The 18,737-nt window shown below is 38.7% G+C and overlaps 1 protein-coding gene across 6 annotated transcripts in view; it reads right to left on the bottom strand.

The window, feature by feature from the left end:
* Positions 1–18,737, bottom strand: part of CNOT6L (CCR4-NOT transcription complex subunit 6 like) — a 179,636-nt gene that overhangs the window by 84,121 nt on the left and 76,778 nt on the right. For all 6 annotated transcript variants that reach the window (XM_077143068.1, XM_077143069.1, XM_077143070.1 and 3 more), the window contains one exon: positions 584–673. In XM_077143068.1, the coding sequence (XP_076999183.1) occupies positions 584–673 (90 nt within the window). The remainder of the gene's footprint in view (positions 1–583; positions 674–18,737) is intronic.

Raw genomic sequence — 18,737 nt, 5'->3', positions numbered from 1 at the left:
TAAAACAATTCTAAAAAAGAAGAACAAAGTGGGAGGATTAACACTGCCTGACTCTAAATCTTTTTATAAACCCACAGTGGTCAAAACAGTATGGTACTGACATAATTGTAGAGTAAAAAATTCCACAATTTGAAGTGAATGAAATTATTCATTTCATTCTTGAAAAATGTGTAGAATGGGTAGGTTCTAAGTAATGTGCATTAAATCAAACTGATAACTATATAATCTTTAGGATTAAGAGCAAGACAATCTTGGGTTCAAAGATTTGGCATTAACCAACTGTGTAAACTGGATAAACTAATTAACTCTCTGAATCTCAGAATTTCCATCTATAAAATGGGGGAAAAAAGTACCTACCCTCCTAGGTTCTTGGGAAGGTTTAATAAGATAATGTAAATAAGCTCCTGATATATTGCTTGGTAAACAGGAAAGCACTCATTTTGTGAAAGAAGAATGACTCACTGCCATGAGACTTACTAATGGCAGGAACTCCAAATTTATAAGCAGATGTTCTTAAGCAACAAGTGAAATATTAGTAAGCAGTAGTAGCTATAGAGTTCTCTGCTTTATCATTAATAATTACCTGCAAGATTGTCAAGCATGAAGTTCAGTAGCTTTCTGGTTCCATCTGGGTCCTGGTATAAATTGAGAATATCCTGTGATAAAGGATTGCCTAAAGCAGAAGACAAAAGTAAAAACTCTATGACTTAAAATTGCAAGATGTGACACAAATATACACTACAAAACAATTCATTTTCTAAACGGACTTCCCCTGTATTTAATCCATTATGTAGATTTAAAGAAATATTCTCTAAGAAAATCATAAAGAAAAACAACTACAGTTATATTGTTTACACTATGTAATAAAATTTAGGCATGTCAAATACGCACAAATCTTGGTCAGTTCTGAAATAATATCACAACTTAGATCCTTGAAGAATCCTTATAGTTTCTACATTTATCTTTAAACACATAGTTTAGCAAGGATTTCATTTTGTCAAAATGCATTGTAGTGGTAACTAGAGAACACCAAAGAAAAAGAGAAGATTTAAAACCAGACTGGGTTCACTTATTGCAGAAGAATCAAAATGATAATAACAGCAAGAAAGGGAGCTAGAACACAGTAGAATAATTATCTTGAAAGAGTTAAGATGGTACTAGAGACTTCAGCACTACTCTCTCATTTATCAATAGAAAAAGTAGACAGAAAATCAGTAAGGATAAGAAAATGAGTAAAAGAGTGTGAGCCAATTTGAACCAAATGTTGCTTACATAATATGCCACTCAAACACAGAGGAACAGACACTCTTTCCAAGCGCCACAGACCATTCATCAAGACAGATAAGATTCTGACAAACCATATGTATATAAAAGAAACGAAATCATACAAAGCATTCTTTCTGATCATAATAGAATAAAACCAGGAATCAATACAGATAGATATCTTGGAAGTTCCTAAATACTTTGAAATTAAATATCACACTAAGTAATCCATAAGCCAAAAAGGAATTCACAAGGGAATTTAAATATTTACTTAAATTAAAATAAAATTATGACATAAAATTTGTAGGATGCAGCTTAAGCAGTGTTTAGAGGGAAATTTATACTATTAAATGATTATACTAGGAAAGAAAGGTCTCAAATTCATGAGCTAACTTTCATATTAAGAACCCAGGAAAAAGCAAGCAAAGCAAGCAAAAGGAAAGAATAAACAAAAGAAAAGAAAGAAATTTAAAACTGAAAAACAACAGATTACCAATGAACTCAAAAGATGGTACTCTGGGCAGGTCAGGTGGGGGGGCGAAAAAACAATAAAACTGATAAGCGTCTTTTTGAGCAGGGCAAAAAGTCACAAATTATAAATAGCTGGAATGAAACAGGGGAGTCCAAAAGAAATTAAAAGGACAATAGGGAATGTTAACAACAATTTTATGTCCATAATCCAACAACTCAAAAAGAATGAGCAAGTTCCTTGGAAGGCAAAAACTATCAAAGTTCATTAAAAAAAAAAAAAAAAACATGGATAGAAGATGTCAGTGAATTTCATAGATTAAAGAACTTTGAAATTATTCCCCTCCATGAAAGTAATAAAAAAAAAATTGTCTGATTTTTCAGAACTCTTGAAATTAACCTAAGACAAACAGCAAAAGAAAGAGCTTTTAAATTAAAATTTTTTAAAAGGACAATAGCTAAAACTAGTGAGCTTTGTGGTAGTTTTGTTGGTTTTTTGTTTTGGAATAGGGTTTTAACTTGTCCTAGTATGAATTCCCAGGGCAGCTTGACAGCCACTGGAATAAATAAAAAGCTGTAACTCTTTCTAATTTCCATTTCAACTTCTTTCCCCCAGCTTCTTTTGCAGAGTCTGATATTTGAGAGACAGAGCAGTGTGTCAGTTAACAGAGCAGTGTGTCAGAACCCCAGCAACCAATCAAATCATAAGTTTAACAAGCCTCCATCCAATCAAGGGATGACATACCACCTAGTGGGCCCCCACCCCCACCCTCGGATGTACACAGTTCCCTTAACAAAGATCAGGAGGCATTTTCTCTTTCCTTTCACTGGCTCTCCAGGAGGGAGCCATTTTCAGGCTCCCACCTGCCTTCTCCCACCTACTTTCTCCCTGTTTTCACCTTCAATACACCTGTTAAGCTTTGAAAAAAAATCTAATTTTCAAAGAATACTCATTATATGACATGTCTGGTGGTTGCCTGACCCTCACCAGAAAATATAATGAACAATAAAACCTCAATTAGCAGAACGTAACCGAATAACAAAACTAGTCAAAAGATCTGAACAGACTCTTAATTAAGCAAAATATACAAATGGCAGACAAGCACATGAAAGATGTGCACTACCATTAGTCATTACAGAAATGATGATTAAAACATAATGAGGAAGTAATAGCTAGAGAAGGGACCAGAAGGCTACTGGGATGGAAATTCCAGGGTATAATAAGGGATTTGGGAGAGTCTTCTGCACCAGGTAGGGAAGCCCTGGTTGCAAAAGCTGAAGAATTGAGACAGAGAACCAGAAGCCATCCAGCTAGCGCAAACAGCCTAACACATCTCTTTTGAAACAGAAGCCTAGGAGCCCTCAGGAGCACAGGCACTAGGAAGATGGAACTAGGATGTAAGCCAAGTTACCTTTCCTGAATGAGTTATGCTCGTGCGCACTGCCCCTGCCTGCCCTGTGACTCCCCCTCACACCCCATGCATCTGAACCCCATCACCTGCACCCCCATCCCAAACAACCCCCGCCCCTGTACGTTCTCACTTCACAGCCCCGCCCCACCCTGCACACACATGCCTGCCCCGGCCCAACCCACCTCTCCAGTGAAAACACACAGTCTTGTCCAGTCCCTCCTGAAGTGTGCACCAACACCCAGCCCCTTTACCCCCCACCTCTCCTCCCTGCCCCCAGAAGGTGATCCCCAGTGCATACCAGCTGCAGGGGCTCACCTTAATAGCGAGGCCAACCTGCTCCCAGAAAAAAACAGTCTATAACCCTATTCCACCAACCCTGAGTTCTACACAAGAGTACAATCGGCATAAGGCCCTCCAAAATCCATGCATGCACACGCCCAGACCACATCCCCCAACTCTGGGCAAGCTCTGACATGTGCATCTGGGTCAGACCCACCCCCAACCCATGCAGGAGCTACTCCAACCCAATGCCCCTGAGCTCTGCACACATACACACCAGGGTCCCACCACCTAGACCCCACCCCACCACAAACACAAGGGGGCCGCCCAGCAGACCCACACTGCGCATGAAACCCCTGGACCTGCCTTCCCTATGCTCTGACCACTGTGCAATCTACCCCATACCCTGATACTCACGACCCCCATGTTCCACACACCCACCAACATCCTACCTGTGCACTAGTCCCCATGCATCCACTCGGCACACCTATCCTTCTCCCACTGCGCCTTACCTCAGTGTCCCCCACGCCACACCCTGCTTCTGCCTTCAGCCCAAGGCCTCCTTGAGCTGCACCCCAGCCCCACAGCACATGTACCTCATCTTCACAACTCCGTGCCCAAACTCAAGGCTCACAGACAGAAGGGTAGCGACCCCAACCTGCGCCTATACCTGCGCTGCAACCTGTCACCACACTGTTGTGCCCTGCATCCAGTTCCACATCCATGCCAGAAACAAAAAGCTTTAGACTACTGAAGGATATCAAACTCCAAAGTTACCCTATCAAGATATTTAGATGTGTCAAAGGTAACAGAAGATTACTAAGCATATCAAGATGCACAAAGATATAGTCCAGCCTAATAACCAAAGTAAAACTCCAGAGGATATACAGATGTTGGAACGAATCAAAGATGTTCATATAACTCTACTAAATGAAATCAGTGGGATGGCTAATGACATAAAGGAGATCAAGAAGACACAAGAGCATAAAGAACAACTTGAAAGAATAAACAGCAGATATCACAGATATTACAGATACTGTAGACCAAATAAAAAATATACTACTGACACACAACAGCAGATTGAAAAGGCAGAAGAAACAATAACTGAACTAAAAGACACGGCAACTGATTTTGAACACAAAAAAGAACAAATTGCAAAAAATACTGAAAACTTTGAATTGGACCTCAGGGAAATGATGGATAAAACAAAGTGAACAACCTAAGAATTACTGGTTTCCCAGAAAGAGAAGAGAAGAGTAAATGGCTAGGAAGATTAGTTGAGAATATAACGGGGGGAAACTTCCCAACCCTTATAAAGGACATAAATGAGCAAATCAAAGAAGCTCAACAAACACCAAACAGAATAAATCCGAATATGCCTTTCCCAAGACACATACTAATCAGTCCAGCAACGTTGAAGAGACTCAGAAAATTCTGAAAGCTGCAAGACAGAAACAATCTATTACATACAAGGGAAACCACAAAAGACTGAGTTCGGACTACTGTAATGGCGCTATGGAGTCAAGAAGGTAGTAGTATGATATATTTAAGATCCTGAAAGAGAAAGATTTCCAGCCAAGAATTCTGTACCCAGGCAAATTGTCCTTCACAACTGAGGGAGAGAGTAAAATCTTCCCAGACACACAAATGCTAAGAGAATTGTTAAAAAGAAATTGGCCCTACAAGAAATACTAAAAGAAGTTCTGCTTGCTGAAAAAAAAAAAAAGAAAAAAAAAAAAAAAAAAAAAAAAGGAGAGAGAGAAACAGAGGAAGCCAAAAATTGAAGTCTACTATTAAGGCTATTAAGGTAATTTAAAGGATAAAAAGAGAAAGACGGAAAAGAATATACACATCTGACAAATAAAATCCAAAGCATAAGATGGCAGATTCAAGAAATGCCTTTACAGTAATAACTTTGAATGTTAACAGACTAAACTTACCAATTAAAAGATACAGATTGGCAGAATGGATTAAGAAATATAATCCAGCTTTATACTGTTTACAAGAGACTCATCTTAGACACAAGGATACAAATAGATTAAAAGTGAAGAGATGGACAACAATGTTCCATGCAAGCTGAAACCAAAAGAAAACAGGAATAGCTACACTAATATCAAGCAAAATAGACTTTAAATATACAGATATCATAAGAGACAAAGATTACACTATATAGTAATAAAAGGAACAATTCACCAAAAGGAATAACAATCATAAATGTTTATGCTCCCAATCGAGAAGCTCCAAAGAACATAAGACAAACACTGAAAAAGCTGAAGGGAGTGATAGATATTTCAACAATAATAGCAGGAGACTTCAATACAACACTCTCCTCTTTAGATAGAGCAACCAGTAAGAGGATCAACAAGAAAATAAACAACTTAAACAATTTGATAAATGAATCACATCTACAGAAATATAGGTCGTTACACACCCAAACACCAGAATATACATTCTTCTCTAGTGCTCATGGAACATTTTTCAGGATAGAGCATATACTATGGCACAAAACAGGTCTTTATAAATTTAAAAACATTGAAATTATTCAAAGTACTTTGTTCTGATCACAGTGGAATGAAGCTGGATCTCAATAACTTCCAAGAAAGACAACTTTCAAAAATATATGGAGATTAAATAGTACACACTTAAACAACTGGTGGGTCAAAGAAGAAATTATTAGAGAAATCAGAAGCTATATCTGGTGATGAATGAAAATGAGGATACAACATATCAGAACTTATAGGATGCAGCAAAGGCTGTGATGAGAGGGAAATTTATTGCCTTTACTCATACATTAAGAAAGAAGAGCAAAAATCAAGGACTTAACTGCTCACCTAAAGACACTTGATAAAGAGCAGCAAATAACACTGAAGCACATAAAAGAAGAGAAATAACAAAGATTTAAGCAGAGTTAAATGAAAGGAAACAAAAAAACAACAGTACAATCAACAAAATCAAATTTGGCTCTTTGAGAAAATCAATAAAATTGATTGATCACTGGCAAGGCTGACAAAACAAAAAAGAGAGAGGATGCAAATAAACAAAATGAGAAATGAGATGGGGTCAGTACCACAGAACCTAAAGAAATGAACGAAATCATAAGAGAATGCTATGAACAACTATATAGTGATAAACTAGGAAACTTAGATGAAATGGACAAATTCCTAGAAAAACACACAAACAAGGTACACTGACTCAAGAAGAAATAGAAGATCTCAACAAACCAGTCAAAAGTAAAGAGATTCAGCCAGTCATCAAAAATCTTCCTACAAAGAAAAGCCCAGGGCAAAAAAAAGACAAGAGAGGATGCAAACAAATAAGGTCAGAAATGGAAGAGGAGACATAAATACTAACCATGGAAATAAAGGAAGTAATGACAGGATACTATGAACAACTTTAGGCTAATAAATACAACAATGTAGATGAAATGGACAACTTTCTAGAAAGGCAAGAACAATCAATTTGATTCCAGAAAAAATAGATGACCTCAACAAACCAATCACAAGTAAAGAAAATGAATCAGTCATTAAAAAGCTCCTCAAAAAGAAAAGTCCAGGAGCAGATGGCTTCATATGTGAATTCTACCAAACATTCCCGAAAGAATTACTACCAATCCTGCTCAAACTCTTCAAAAAAATTGAAGAGGAGGGAAAGCTACATAACTCATTCTACGAAGCCAACATCACCCTCGTGCCAAAGCCAGACAAAGATATTACAAAAAAAAAAACTACAGATCAACCACTCTAATGAACACAGATGCAAAAATCCTCAACAAAATTCTAGCAAATCGAATCCAGCAACACATTAAAAGAATTATACATCATGACCAAGTAGGATTCATCCCAGGTATGCAAGGATGGTTCAACATAAGAAAATCAATTAATGTAATACACCATATCAACAAATCAAAGCAGAAAAACCACAGGATCATCTCGATTGATGCAGAAAAGGTATTTGACAAAATTCAACATCCTTTCCTGCTGAAAACACTTAAAAGGATAGGAATACAAGGGAACTTCCTTAAAATGATAAAGTAAATATATGAAAAACCCACAGCCAATATCATCCTCAATGGGGAAAACCTGAAAACTTTTCGCCTAAGATCAGGAACAAGACAAGGATGCCCACTATTACCACTTTTATTCAACAGTGTGTTGGAAGTTCTACCCAGAGCAACAAGACAAAAAGAAATACAAGGCATCAAAATTGGAAAGGAAGAAGTAAAACTCTCACTGTTTACAGATGATATGACACTGTATGTTGAAAACCCTGAAAAACCCACAGGAAAACTACTAGAGCTAACAAATGAGTACAGCAAAGTGGCAGGTTACAAGATCAACACTCAAAAATCTGCAGTGTTGCAGGCCAAGGTGGCTCAGCAGGTAAGAGTGCTTGCCTGCCATGCCCGAGGACCCGGGTTGGATTCCCGGTGCCTGCCCATGTAAAAAAAATTAATACGTAAAAACATTTGCAGTGTTTCTACACATTAGTAATGAACAATCTAAGGGGGAAATGAAGAAATGAATTCCGAGGGACTTCCAGAGAAGATGGTGGCCTAGTAAGACACACGGGTCTTAGTTCCTCCTCCAGAACAGCTACTAGAGAAGTAGAAACGATACAGAACAGCACCCGGAGCCACGACAGAGACCAAGAAGACAGCATACCCCATACTGGAACGGCTGACTGGCAGGGAGAACCCGCTCCGGTGAGATCGTCGAGGGGCACGGGCTTCCCGGGGCCGGGGTGGCAGGCGGCCGGAGTTCCTCCCTCCCTCCTTCCTGGGCCGGCTGGGAGAATTAGACAGGCGGTCCCCTCAAGACGCGGCGGCTGGCGCCCGCCCCCCGGACACGGCCCCCCGGACCAGCTGGGAGAATTGGATCGGAGACGCACAAGCTGCAGAGAACGGAGACCAGGGTCCCTTCCAAACACGTGGATTCCCGGTCCGGCTGGGATTGGTGGATAGACACTCCCCAAGCCGCGGCGGCGGGTGCCCCCCCGCCACGCTTGGTGCCCCGGGCCGGCTGGGAAATTTGGACAGGCGCTCGCCCAAGCTGCAGAGGCTGGCGCCCCTCCACCACGCTTGGCGCCCCGGGCCGGCTGGGAAATTTCGACAGGCACTCCCCCAAGCCGCAGAGGCCGGCGACCCTCCCTGCACGAAGATCCCCGGGCCGGCTGGGAGATTCGGACTGGCACTCCCCCAAGCCGCTTCGGCTGGCGATTCCCCCCTACAGAGAGCATTTTCCAAAGTTAAAGGAGCCACAGCATCTTTTACTGGTGGGACCCGCAGACAGATGAGCGCCACGAGCGCCACCTCCTGGGCAGGATAAGAAAAACAGAGCCCAGAGATTTCACAGCAAAATCTTTCAACCTGCTGGGTCTCACACCCAGGGAAATCTGATTAAATGCCCAGACGCCAGCAGAAGATAACGGATCACGCTCAGAAAATTGAAGATATGGCCCAGTCAAAGGAACAAACCAATAGTTCAAATGAGATACAGGAGCTGAGACAACTAATGCTGAATATACGAACAGAAATGGAAAACCTCTTCAAACACCAAATCGATAAATTGAGGGAGGACATGAAGAAGACATGGGCTGAACAAAAAGAAGAAATAGAAAATCTGAAAAAGCAAATCACAGAGCTTATGGAAGTGAAGGATAAAGTAGAAAAGATGGAAAAAACAATGGATACCTACAATGATAGATTTAAAGAGACAGAAGATAGAATTAGTGAATTGGAGGATGGAACATCTGAATTCCAAAAAGAAACAGAAACTATAGGGAAAAGAATGGGAAAATTTGAACAGGGGATCAGGGAACTGAATGACAATATGAAGCACACAAATATACGTGTTGTGGGTGTCCCAGAAGGAGAAGAGAAGGGAAAAGGAGGAGAAAAACTAATGGAAGAAATTATCACCGAAAATTTCCCAACTCTTATGAAAGACCTAAAATTACAGATCCAAGAAGTGCAGCACACCCCAAAGAGAATAGACCCAAACAGGCGTTCTCCAAGACACTTACTAGTTAGAATGTCAGAGGTCAAAGAGAAAGAGAGGATCTTGAAAGCAGCAAGAGAAAAACAATCCATCACATACAAGGGAAACCCAATAAGACTATGTGTAGATTTCTCAGCAAAAACCATGGAAGCTACAAGACAGTGAGATGATATATTTAAATTACTAAAAGAGAAAAACTGCCAACCAAGACCCCTATATCCAGCAAAATTGTCCTTCAAAAATGAGGGAGAAATTAAAACATTCTCAGACAAAAAGTCACTGAGAGAATTTGTGACCAAGAGACCAGCTCTGCAAGAAATACTAAAGGGAGCACTAGAGTCAGAGACAAAAAGACAGAAGAGAGAGGTATGGAGAAGAGTGTAGAAAGAAGGAAAATTAGATATGATATACACAATACAAAAGGCAAAATGCTAGAGGAAAATATTATCCAAACAGTAATAACACTAAATGTTAATGGACTGAATTCCCCAATCAAAAGACATAGACTGGCAGAATGGATTAAAAAACAGGATCCTTCTATATGCTGTCTACAGGAAACACATCTTATACCCAAAGATAAACATAGGTTGAAAGTGAAAGGTTGGGAAAAGATACTTCATGCAAATAACAACCATAAAAGAGCATGAGTAGCTATACTAATATCCAACAAATTAGACTTCAAATGTAAAGCAGTTAAAAGAGACAAAGAAGGACACTATCTACTAATAAAAGGAACAATTAAACAAGAAGACATAACAATCATAAATATTTACGCACTGAACCAGAATGCCCCAAAATACGTGAGGAATACACTGCAAAATACTGATAGACACATATACCATAATAGTTGGAAACTTCAATTCACCACTCTCATCAATGGACAGAACATCTAGACAGAGGATCAATAAAGAAATAGAGAATCTGAATATTACTATAAATGAGCTAGACTTAACAGATATTTATAGGACATTACATCCCACAACAGCAGGATACACATTTTTCAAGTGCTCATGGATCATTCTCAAAGATAGACCATATGCTGGGTCACAAAGCAAGTCTCAACAAATTTAAACAGATTGAAATCATACACAACACTTTCTCAGATCATAAAGGAATGAAGTTGGAAATCAATAATACACGGAGTGCCAGAAAATTCACAAATACGTGGAAGCTCAACAACACACTCTTAAACAACGAGTGGATCAAAGAAGAAATTGCAAGAGAAATTAGTAAATACCTCAAGGCGAATGAAAACGAAAACACAACATATCAAAACCTATGGGACGCAGCAAAGGCAGTGCTAAGAGGGAAATTTACTGCCCTAAATGCCTATATCAGAAAAGAAGAAAAGGCAAAAATGCAGGAATTAACTGTCCACTTGGAAGAACTGGAGAAAGAACAGCAAACTAATCCCAAAGCAAGCAAAAGGAAAGAAATAACAAAGATTAGAGCAGAAATAAATGAAACTGAAAACATGAAAATAATAGAGAAAATCAATAAGACCAGAAGTTGGTTCTATGAGAAAATCAATAAGATTGATGGGCCCTTAGCAAGACTGACAAAAAGAAGAAGAGAGAGGACGCAAATAAATAAGATCAGAAATGGAAGAAGAGACATAACCACTGACCTCACAGAAATAAAGGAGGTAATAACAGGATACTATGAACAACTTTACGCTAATAAATACAACAATTTAGATGAAATGGACGGGTTCCTGGAAAGACATGAACAACCAACTTTGACTCAGAAGACATAGACGACCTCAACAAACCAATCACAAGTAAAGAAATTGAATCAGTCATTCAAAAGCTTCCTAAAAAAAAAAGTCCAGGACCAGACGGCTTCACATGTGAATTCTATCAAACATTCCAGAAAGAATTAGTACCAACTCTCCTCAAACTCTTCAAAAAAATCGAAGTGGAGGGAAAGATACCGAAGCCAACATCACCCTCATACCAAAACCAGGCAAAGATATTACAAAAAAAGAAAACTACAGGCCAATCTCTCTAATGAATACAGATGCAAAAATCCTCAACAAAATTCTAGCAGATCGAATCCAACAACACATTAAAAGAATTATACATCATGACCAAGTAGGATTCATCCCAGGTATGCAAGGATGGTTCAACATAAGAAAATCAATTAATGTAATACACCATACCAACAAATCAAAGCAGAAAAGTCACATGATCATCTCAATTGATGCAGAGAAGGCATCTGACAAGATTCAACATCCTTTCCTGTTGAAAACACTTCAAAAGATAGGAATACAAGGGAACTTCCTTAAAATGATAGAGGGAATATATGAAAAACCCACAGCTAATACCATCTTCAATGGGGAAAAATTGAAAACTTTCCCCCTAAGATCAGGAACAAGACAAGGATGTCCATTATCACCACTAGTATTCAACATCGTATTGGAGGTTCTAGCCAGAGCAATTAGACAAGAAAAAGAAATACAAGGCATCAAAATTGGAAAGGAAGAAGTAAAACTATCACTGTTTGCAGACGATATGATAACTATACGTCGAAAACCCGGAAAAATCCACAACAAAACTACTAGAGCTAATAAATGAGTACAGCAAAGTAGCAGGTTACAAGATCAACATTCAAAAATCTGTAGCATTTCTATACACTAGTAATGAACAAGTTGAGGGGGAAATCAAGAAACGAATCCCATTTACAATTGCAACTAAAAGAATAAAATACCTAGGAATAAATTTAACTAAAGAGACAAAAAACCTATATAAAGAAAACTACAAAAAACTGTTAAAAGAAATCGCAGAAGACCTAAATACATGGAAGGGCATACCGTGTTCATGGATTGGAAGACTAAATATAGTTAAGATGTCAATCCTACCTAAATTGATTTACAGATTCAATGCAATACCAATCAAAATCCCTACAACTTATTTTTCAGAAATAGAAAAACCAATAAGCAAATTTATCTGGAAGGGGAGGGTACCCCGAATTGCTAAAAGTATCTTGAGGAAAAACACGAAGCTGGAGGTCTCACGCTGCCGGACTTTAAGGCATATTATGAAGCCACAGTGGTCAAAACAGCATGGTATTGGCATAAAGATAGATACATCGACCAATCGAAACCAATAGAGTGCTCAGATATAGACCCTCTCATCTATGGACATTTGATCTTTGATAAGGCAGTCAAGCCAACTCACCTGGGACAGAACAGTCTCTTCAATAAATGGTGCCTAGAGAGCTGGATATCCAATGCAAAAGAATGAAAGAAGACGCGTATCTCACACCCTACACAAAAGTTAACTCAAAATGGATCAAAGATCTAAACATTAGGTCTAAGACCATAAAATAGTTAGAGAAAAATGTAGGGAGATATCTTATGAAACTTACAATTGGAGGCAGTTTTATGGACCTTAAACCTAAAGCAAGAGCACTGAAGAAAGAAATAAATAAATGGGAGCTCCTCAAAATTAAACACTTTTGTGCATCAAAGAACTTCATCAAGAAAGTAGAAAGACAGCCTACACAATGGGAGACAATATTTGGAAATGACATATCAGATAAAGGTCTAGTATCCGGAATTTATAAAGAGATTGTCCAACTCAACAACAAAAAGACAGCCAACCCAATTACAAAATGGGAAAAAGACTTGAACAGACACCTCTCAGAAGAGGAAATACAAATGGCCAAAAGGCACATGAAGAGATGCTCAATGTCCCTGGCCATTAGAGAAATGCAAATCAAAACCACAATGAGATATCATCTCACACCCACCAGAATGGCCATTATCAACAAAACAGAAAATGACAAGTGCTGGAGAGGATGCGGAGAAAGAGGCACACTTATCCACTGTTGGTGGGAATGTCAAATGGTGCAACCACTGTGGAAGGCAGTTTGGCGGTTCCTCAAAAAACTGAATATAGAATTGCCATATGACCCAGCAATACCACTGCTAGGTATCTACTCAAAGGACTTAAGGGCAAAGACACAAATGGACATTTGCACACCAATGTTTATAGCAGCGTTATTTACAATTACAAAGAGATGGAAACAGCCAAAATGTCCATCAACAGACGAGTGGCTAAACAAACTGTGGTATATACATACGATGGAATATTATGCAGCTTTAAGACAGAATAAACTTATGAAGCATGTAATAACATGGATGGACCTAGAGAACATTATGCTGAGTGAGTCTAGCCAAAAACTAAAGGACAAATACTGTATGGTCCCACTGATGTGAACCGACATTCGAGAATAAACTTGGAATATGTCATTGGTAACAGAGTCCAGCAGGAGTTAGAAACAGGGTAAGATAATGGGTAATTGGAGCTGAAGGGATACAGACTGTGCAACAGGACTAGATACAAAAACTCAAAAATGGACAGCACAATAATACCTAATTGTAAAGTAATCATGTTAAGACACTGAATGAAGCTGCACCTGAGTATAGGGTTTTTTTTGTTTGTTTGTCTGTTTGTGTCTTTTTTTTTCTCTCTTTCCTTTTCTTTTTTTTTTTTACTATTATTATTATTTTTATTTTTTTCTCTACATTAACATTCTATATCTTTTTCTGTTGTTTTGCTAGTTCTTTTCCTAAATCAATGCAAATGTACTAAGAAATGATGATCATGCATCTATGTGATGATGTTAAGAATTACTGATTGCATATGTAGAATAGAATGATTTCTAAATGTTGTGTTAATTTCTTTTTTTTTCTTTAATTAATAAAAAAAAGAAATGAATTCCATTTACAACTGCAACCAAAAGAATAAAATATTTAGGAACAAATTTAACTAAAGAGACAAAAGACCTATACAAAGAAAACTACAAGATATTGTTAAAAGAAATCACAGCAGACCCAAATAGATGAAGGGCATACCGTGTTCATGCATTGGAAGACTAAATATAGTTAAGACATCAATTCTACCTAAATTGATCTACAGATTCAATGCAATACCAATTAAAATCCCCAAAACTTACTTTTCAGAAATAAAAAACCAATAACCAACTTTATCTGGAAGGATAGGGTGCCCCGAATAGCTAAAAGTATCCTGAGAAAAAAAAGTGAAGTTGGAGGTCTCACGCTACCTGACTTTTAAGGCATATTATGAAGCTACAGTGGTCAAAACAGCATGGTAGTGACATAAATATAGATATATTGACCAATGGAATCGAACAGAGTGTTCAGATATAGACCCTCTCATCTATGGACATTTGATCTTTGATAAGGCAGTCAAGCCAACTCACCTGGGACAGAACAGTCTCGTCAATAAATGGTGCCTAGAGAACTAGATATCCATATGCAAAAGAGTGAAAGAGGACCCATATCTCACACCCTACACAAAAGTTAACTCAAGATGGACAAAGACCTAAACATTAGACCAAAACCATAAAACTGTTAGAAGAAAAGGTACGGAAATATCTTATAAATCCTACACTTGGAGGCGGTTTTATAGACCTTACAACTAAAGCAAGAACACTGAAGAAAGAAAGAAAAAAATGGGAACTCCTCAAAATTAAACACTTCTGCGCATCAAAGAACTTCATCAAGAAAATAAAAAGATAGCCTACACAATGGGAGACAATATTTGGAAACGACATATCAGATAAAGGTCTAGTATCCAGAATTTAAAAAGAGACTGTTCAACTCAACAACAAAAACACAGACAACCCAATTACAAAATGGGCAAAAGACTTGAACAGACACTTCTCAGAAGAGGAAATACAAATGGCCAAAAGACACATGAAGAGATGCTCAACTTCCCTGGCTGTTAGAGAAATGCAAAACAAAACCACAAAGAGATATCATCTCACACCCACCAGAATGGCCATTATCAATAAAACAGAAAATGACAAGTGCTAGAGAAGATGTGGAGAAAGAAGCACACTTATCCACTGTTGGTGGGAATGTCAAATGATGTAACTGCTCTGGAAGCCAGTTTGGTGGTTCCTCAAAAAGCTGAATATAAAATTGCCATATGGGGGCATAAATGAAATCAGAAAGAAAGATAGACGATAAAGACTGAGATGGCATAATCTAGGAATGTCTACAAGATGATAAAGATTGAGATGGTATAATCTAGGTATGTCTACAGTGTATAACGACAGTGACTAAATGCACAAATTTTAAAAATGTTTTTGCATGAGGAAGAACAAAGGGATGTCATTACTGCAGTGTACTGAAAATAGATGGTAATATTTTAAAATTTCAACTTACATGTGAGACTAAAGCAAAAAATGTTTATTTGGTACAAAACATATTTTGACTAGTGCATTTCCTAATATAACTTATGTAGACAGCTTAACTGAACACCATAAGTACACAGAACCTTGCGTAGGACATGAGATTTTGTTAGTTTGTCCAGAGTGATGCCCTGATGAATCCCACAGTGATTTGATCAGTGAGTGGAAAAGTATTTGCAAAGTCCCCTTCAGGAAATGGTGAGAACAGGGAAAATTCAATGTCCACGCTAAATTCTTGATATTCTCACAAGCAGTGTGGACAACCAAAGCTATAGGCTGAGCCCTCATTCTTGGGGTTTGTTCTTATATGAAACTTAACCCCACAAAGTATAGGTCAAGCCTACTTTAAATTACGCCTAAGTGTCACCCCCAAGAGAGCCTCTTCTGTTGCTCAGATGTGGCCTCTCTCTTCAGCCAACACAACAAGTGAACTCACCACCTTCCCCCTGTCTACGTGGGACATGACTCCCAGGGGTGTGGACCTTCCTGGCAACATGGGACAGAAATCCTAGAATGAGCTGAGACTCAGCATCAAGGGACTGAGAAAAACCCCGGAATGAGCTGAGATTCCGCATCAAGTTATTGAGGAAACCTTCTCGACCAAAAGGGGGAAGAGTAAAATGAGACAAAGTGTCAATGGCTGAGAGATTCCAGAGTCAAGAGGTTATCCCTAGGTTATTCTTACGCATTAAGTAGATATCACCTTGTTATTCAAGATGTAATGGAGAGGCTGGAGGGAACTGCCTGAAAATGTAGAGCTGTGTTCCAGTAGCCATGCTTCTTGATGATGATTGTATAATGATACAGCTTTCAAAGTGTGACTGTGAAAACCTTGTGTCTGATGCTCCTTTTATCCACCTTGTCAATATACAAGTAGAACATATGGAATAAAAATAAATAATAGGGGGAACAAATGTTAAAATAAAATAAAAATTAAAAAAATAAAAGAAAATCCCAGGGCCAGATGGCTTTATATGGGAATTTTATCAAACATTTCAAAAAGAACGAATGCCAATTTTGCCCAAAATTTTTCAAAAAATTTAGTAAAAAGGAACACTACCTGTGCCGGTTTGAATCTTGTGTACCCAAGAAAAGCCAACTTTAACCATCACTCAGTAGTGCTGGGTGGGAACCTTTTGATTATCCATGGGGATGTAACCCACCCAATTGTAAGTTATAATTTTTGATTAGATGGTTTCCCTGGAGATATGTTGCAACCCATGCAAAGTGTGGTTGCTTGCTGGAGCCCTTGAAGAGGGAACCATTTTGGAAAAAAGCTATACAGCCCAAACAGCCAGAGACCTTTTGGAGATGAAGAAGGAAAATGTCCCAGGGGAGCTTCATGAAACAATAAGCCTGGAGAAAAAGCAAGCAGACATCGCCATGTTTGCCACATGCCTTTCCAGTTTAGAAACCCTGAATGTCATCGGCCTCTTCCTGGACCAAGGTATCTTTCCTTGGATGCCTTAGATGGGACATTTCTATAGACTTGCTTTAATTGGGACACTTTTACAGCCTTACAACTATAAATTTGCAACTTAATAAATTCCCCCTTTAAAAAGCCATTCCATGTCTGGTATATTGCATTATGGCAGCTAGCAAACTAGAACAGATTTTGGTACCAGAGAAGTGGGGTACTGCTGTGGTTTGCAAATACCAAACATGTTGGAACAGCTTTTTAAAGGGATAAAGGGAAGAGGCAGGAAGAGTTGTGAATAATATGATAGAGAAGGCCTAAAATGCTTTGAAGACACTATTGGTAGAAATATGGATCTAAGGATGCCTCTGGCAAGGCTCCAGACAGAAATGAGGCATGTTACTGCAAACTGGAAGGAAGGTGAATCTTGATGTAAAATGGCAGATAATCGGGCAAAATTGACTAGTGGCTCTGGCTGGAAGGCAGATTTTAAAACTCATGAACTAGATATTTAGCAGAAGAGATTTCAAAATTAAAAGTGGATATGGAATAAAAATAAATAATAGGGGGAACAAATGTTAAAATAAATTTAGTTTGAAGTACTAGTGATCAATGAAAGGGAGAGGTAAGGGGTATGGTATGTATAATTTTTTTTTCTGTTTTTATTTCTTGTTCTGAATAGATGCAAATGTTCTAAGAAATGATCATGATGATGAATATGCAACTATATGAAGATATTGTGAATTATTGATTTTATATGTAGAACAGAATGATCAAAAGAGGAATGTTTGTGTTTATTTGGTGGGGTTTTTTGGTATTTAAAAAAATAAAATAAAATAAATTTAAAAAAAATTAAATGTGCGAAGTGTAGCCTAGTTTCTCCTCACAGCTTACAGCGAAATGTGACAGGAAAGAGGTAAGTTGAGAACTGAAATCTTGGGTACAAAGAAATCAGAAATTGATGTTCTGTAATTCCAGGAAGGGAGTCCCCAGAGAATAGTGCCCCCATGAGGATGGAGCTAAATGTATAACCAGTCATCCATTTCAGAGAAAGCCAGGATTGGAGATGGAGTTATCCAGGAAGGATTTGTGGAAACTACTGCTGTCTGATGGACATAATCCAAGCTTACTAAATAGAAAGCTAACAAAAGTGTTGCTGGATCTGTATAAACAGAACCAACCCAGTCTGGACTGAGAGGGACAGAAAAAGGACCCACTGGAGGAAAAATAACTTCGGAGGTAGAATTGTGGAAGCAAATGTCTAGAGTCAAGAAACCTCAGGCCAGGAGAGGGGACCCACCCATGCATTTGGGGAGGGTGAGTGTGCCCCAAAGGCAGAGGATGGGCCTTTCACCTCGTTGCAGTGGAAGAGTGGTGCCACCTAAGGCCTTGGAGAGGGTGGAGCACATTCCTTGGGGATTGGGGAGAACCTGGCTGCCACCACTTGGAGGGGTTCAGCATGTGTGCTGTAGATAGTGCAAAGCCTATGTGCAGCCTCAATGCTTGGAGAGGGTGGACCTGAGAAAAAGGTGGTCTCTTCAATGTCCCAGAACGTTGCATTTGGAAAGAGGCAGGCTGCTGCATAGGCCCTTGGAAAGGGTGGGAGTGCCACTTTCTAAAGCCCCGAAGATAAATGACTCTCAGACTTTGAAATCTAATGCAGTGTGTCCTGCAGGT

The sequence above is a fragment of the Tamandua tetradactyla genome, chromosome 24, assembly GCF_023851605.1.
Source record: "Tamandua tetradactyla isolate mTamTet1 chromosome 24, mTamTet1.pri, whole genome shotgun sequence".
In the NCBI taxonomy this organism is placed as follows: Eukaryota; Metazoa; Chordata; class Mammalia; order Pilosa; family Myrmecophagidae; genus Tamandua; species Tamandua tetradactyla.
The sequence above is the reverse complement of the archived record's forward strand: the minus strand, read 5'-3'. Positions and strand labels throughout refer to the sequence as shown.